This window comes from Halyomorpha halys, unplaced genomic scaffold, assembly GCF_000696795.3.
Source record: "Halyomorpha halys isolate HHAL.00 unplaced genomic scaffold, Hhal_1.1 Scaffold410.1, whole genome shotgun sequence".
In the NCBI taxonomy this organism is placed as follows: domain Eukaryota; kingdom Metazoa; phylum Arthropoda; class Insecta; order Hemiptera; family Pentatomidae; genus Halyomorpha; species Halyomorpha halys.
In genome coordinates, this window is record NW_027111460.1 from 730,701 (window position 1) to 735,107 (window position 4,407).

Sequence of the window (4,407 nt, forward strand, 5' to 3'; positions counted from 1 at the left end):
AAATATTTTTTAATAATTCTTGTTATATTCAAAGTATTTATTTCCTTAAGTATTTTTTAATAATTCTTGTTATATTCAAAGTATTTATTTCGTTACATTTCTTGCAGATTATGTATTATTTTTTAAAATTATATTTATTTTATAAAGTTAATTGTTTTCGTTTCGTCAGGCCCTTTTTTAGTTCCTGACATCGATAAATATAAACCTATACTAAGATTAATTATTTATTTTATGATTGTTTGAGAGTGGTTTATTTTATTATCAATTTACACAATGTTGATCCTTCTTACTCTCAACCTTTATTCTTTAATAACTTTCCAACGTTTCGGCCCTCAGGGCATTCTCAAGGATATAATCTTTAACATTGATATCGTTGTTTTGTTTTTTTAAATTAAACCTATTAGGTTCTGTTTTTAAGTGATAAATATAAGTGAAAGAGGAGAAGTTGTTTGTAAACATGGATTTTTAAAGTATACCAAGAAATGAATAGAAAAAAAAAATTGAGAGGAAGAAAATACTAAGTTTTTTTTCTAAATTTTTCTACTTTTTATTTTTTATTAAAAAAAAAACTTAGTCATTCTTGTAACGGCTTTTTTAATACAGAGTTTGGCCGTCATTAGCGCAGTATTCATTAGGCATTTGATTTTTCAGCTAACAGGTTCGTTTTTATTCTTTTTTTTGTTTTCTTTCCCCTTTCTTTATTTTACTCTTTCCCCTTAATTTACTTTTATCTTATTTTACTCTTTCCCCTTATTTTCTCCACTTTTATCCATTTTCCTTACCCGCTTTATAAGTTTCGTACACTTTATTATTATTGGTGTTTTCAGATTTTTTTTTTCTATTCATTTCTTAGTATACTTTACTTATATTTTCCCTCTTTATCATTTATTATTGTTACATATATTTTCTTCCTCTCATTTTTCATTTTCTATTCATATTTCAATCTTTAAATTAATAATAACTAATATGTTCATACTTCTTTGCATTATATAACTTTATTTTTATTTCCTTAATTATGTTATTTTACCCACTTTTTCAATTACATATGTATATATTTTATTTCCCGCTTCTCTCATCATTTCATTTTATTAATTCTATTTGGTAAAATTATTCATTTTATGTGTAAAATTATTCTGTTTATACTTTCTTTTTATTTTTTATTTTTCTATACTTACTGTGGTTGTTATCATGTTCTGTTTTTAGCCCTGAAGAAGGCTAGAAACTCTAGTCGAAACGTTGGCACATTAAAATAGGTTAATCCAACTTATTTGTGTTTATCATTGACCGCACCCCCAACCATCTTCTCCTCGATCATCATCCACGGTCAACTATCTCTCATAATAATGGATTTTTAAATTTAGGATATATAAATAAAAAAAAGTTATATGCGACAAGGGCAATTAGCCTGCAAATTCCTTGAGAATGGCCTGAGGCCGAAACGTTGGAAAGTTATTAAAGAATAAAGGTTGAGATTAAAAAGGATCAAAATTGTGTAAATTGATAATAAAGTAAACCTATACATTACATTAGTATTTAATTTTAATCTTACATACACAATGGCAAATTAATGTAGTAACTAGAATGTATAAAATGCAGAAAGCTTACCTCATTGAGATCGGCCGTTTGTCCCAACTATATTTAATGACAATGTTGTTTTTATGGCAGTCGCCATGATTTGTAACATTAAATTTTGTCTCATCTACCTCGCTGAATTTTCTTAACCTTTCTTGGAAATCATCTATGCTAATTTTTATCTTTTCTACAATCGGTGTCCTAAAACACAACAGATATTATTACATTAAACAAATAGTAGATTAGATTTGTGTATATAATGAGTCAGTGTTTGAATACTATAAAATTGTTTTCCAAGCTCTTCTCTATAACACTCTGTAGTTATTAAAGTTCAACTGTTTCTTATCTACATAAATTGTGTGCCAAAAAATACGTCAGCACCACTCAAAAGATCGTTAATTGGTCCATATTTGTTTATTTTAAGGCCAATAGGTGTGTTGATGTTGGATTTTGTTATCCTACGAAGTTGTACCTTGAATAAACGGACTCAATAACAGTGAAGATTTCAAGTTTAATAAATATATATAAAAACTAAAGTATTGTCAAAAGCAAACAGTGAGTAACCTTCGGTAAGCCTTCCTTCCAATTTCCCTTGCCAATTGGATTTTCATGATTCCTGATGAAAATCATCCTCGCTTGTAGCTGATCCTTGTCCACCATTTCCGTTGACTTGTTCCTGATTCGATTGAACCGAGGAAAACGTTCTCCGGCATATTGCTTGCTAGATTGCCTGTCTCTTCATAAGTCATTTTCAACCTCTCCTTTACCGTATCCTAAGGTTTGTCTTCGCCAACCTGAGTCTGATTGAGGACGGAGCTCTTCACCCTGTGAACCACCGCTTCCCTGAACGCTTCCGAGTCCAATTTGGCTAACACTTTGTTGGCTAACATTTTGTCCTTATTCTGTCTCCTTTCAGAAAGTGGTTCAATTCTCCGGTTTCCGCGGTGAACCTTTCGAGGTCCGATGCCGTTTTCCTTCGACCTTGTGCCGTTTTTGTCCTGATTTTAATCCATTAGCGTGTGTTCCTCTGGCATGAGTATTATCTCAGTTATCACTGGCGTACCTGTTGGTAGACGGGTTATCCTGCGTTAGAGTCAGAACTGGCTCAGTCATGCTGTTGTTCTCCATTTTTATCTAAATTTAAATGGTTGTCTCAAAGCTGAAATTCATACTAAATACGTGTGAAAAAAAAAAGAAAGAAAAATTATTTCTCAGGATTAGTCATTCCTCCGTATCTAAAAGGCCCGGATTTCGACACCACTTAAGTATTGTCAAAAGCAAAGATTGAAAAAAAGGAAAATGGATATGAAATGACTCCAGTGGTTCTATATATACATATCATTCAGCTGTTCGCCTCGATCAGCTGATACGGCCTGTCAGCTGTTATCGTACTCAAGACTGTAACTAGCGTAACAGGTAAATTATTATTACGGATTATATAAATATTTAACGTTTGAAGGAAGAATGTGGGATGCGTAAAAGGTAGAAATTAGAATAATAAGAGTTCAGGAAACATTTTGCAATGTAAAAAGAATAATAAAGATAAAGGACAATACAAAGTAATTAGAAAATAACCAGACAAGAACATATAAATAGGAATATAAGAGGGAGTAATAGGTAGTAAAAATAATTAAAAATACTTGATAAGGTGTCCCACGTGCGGAGTTCTGGAAACAGCAGAACACGTAAAAGTAGATTGTTCCGCCATGGAAGGTCACCGAGCCAGGCTGTCGAAAAAGATGGGGATTTTCGCCCACGCCGAGTCGAACTTTCCCTGTTTGATTGAAGAAGAGAATCATCCCTTCTTCAGGGAGTTCATTTACGGGTGGAAAGAGGTGGTGGGCCCAACTCATTTCACAATGGGAAGGACTTGATCGCCCAACATCGGCGAGCCACCAGAAGAGGAGGAAGCTGACCCAAACAGAGACCAGGAGGGCTGGACCAGCCTGGTAACTGCAGGAGGCACCCAGACGGATGAGCACGAGGAGGACATACAGAACGGATGCAGTGGACAAGATGCAGCTCCATCAGTAAGGTGCTAAACCTAGTGCTGGGCTGCACCACAGTAAACAATTTAATAAAACAATGAAAGGAAAAGAAAGAAAAAAAAGAATTGGTGATTTTTGGGAGAAGTGGCATGCGCAATCCCCAGCGCACTACCCCACTTCTCCCGCACCCCGTATGCCAGAAATGGCAAGGGAGGGGGATTTAAAAAAAAAAATAACCAGACAATAACATATAAGTAGGAATATAAGAGGGAGTAATAAGTAGTAAAAACAATTAAAAATACTTGATAGGTAGTAGTGTAAGCAGCGTGTCCCTCTAATGACAGTTAAAAAACTGAAAAACCACAAACCACGGGTGCATTACTTCGTGAGGAAGTACTGTTACTAGAACAACGATTGTGCAAGAAGGTGATTTGGACAGAACTTGCTTGACCACCAGATTTTAACCCAACTAAGGATGCCCACTTAATGAGGCAGGGTTGACCCCAGAGGGCTCCTGAACCCACAGGGCTGACTCACGGCTACACTTAGACAGAAAATAACTATCTGTCTCAGCTGAATTCTAACCCGGGTCCTATTAATTAATTAATTTATTTATAAATCTAATAACAAATAAACATCTATTACTATTTTTCTTCCTTATTGACCGCAGCCCTGATCATTTTCAAAACTTAAAGATTTACATTTATTAAAAAGAAAAAAAAAAAAAAGATGGTTACATCAACGTTGAAATATAGTTAATATATTTATCTCAGCTAAGTTTCTTCGTGTCTAGTGGTTACAGATTGCTCTGTCAATAATCATGAAAATCCATACCCAGAAGATATAT

At 33.9% G+C, this 4,407-nt stretch overlaps 1 protein-coding gene across 1 annotated transcript in view; it reads right to left on the reverse strand.

The window, feature by feature from the left end:
- The window catches only part of LOC106682400 (uncharacterized), a 26,361-nt gene that overhangs the window by 3,826 nt on the left and 18,128 nt on the right, over window positions 1–4,407 (reverse strand). The window contains exon 5 of the mRNA XM_014423221.3: window positions 1,606–1,773. Within this exon, the coding sequence (XP_014278707.1) occupies window positions 1,606–1,773 (168 nt within the window). The remainder of the gene's footprint in view (window positions 1–1,605; window positions 1,774–4,407) is intronic.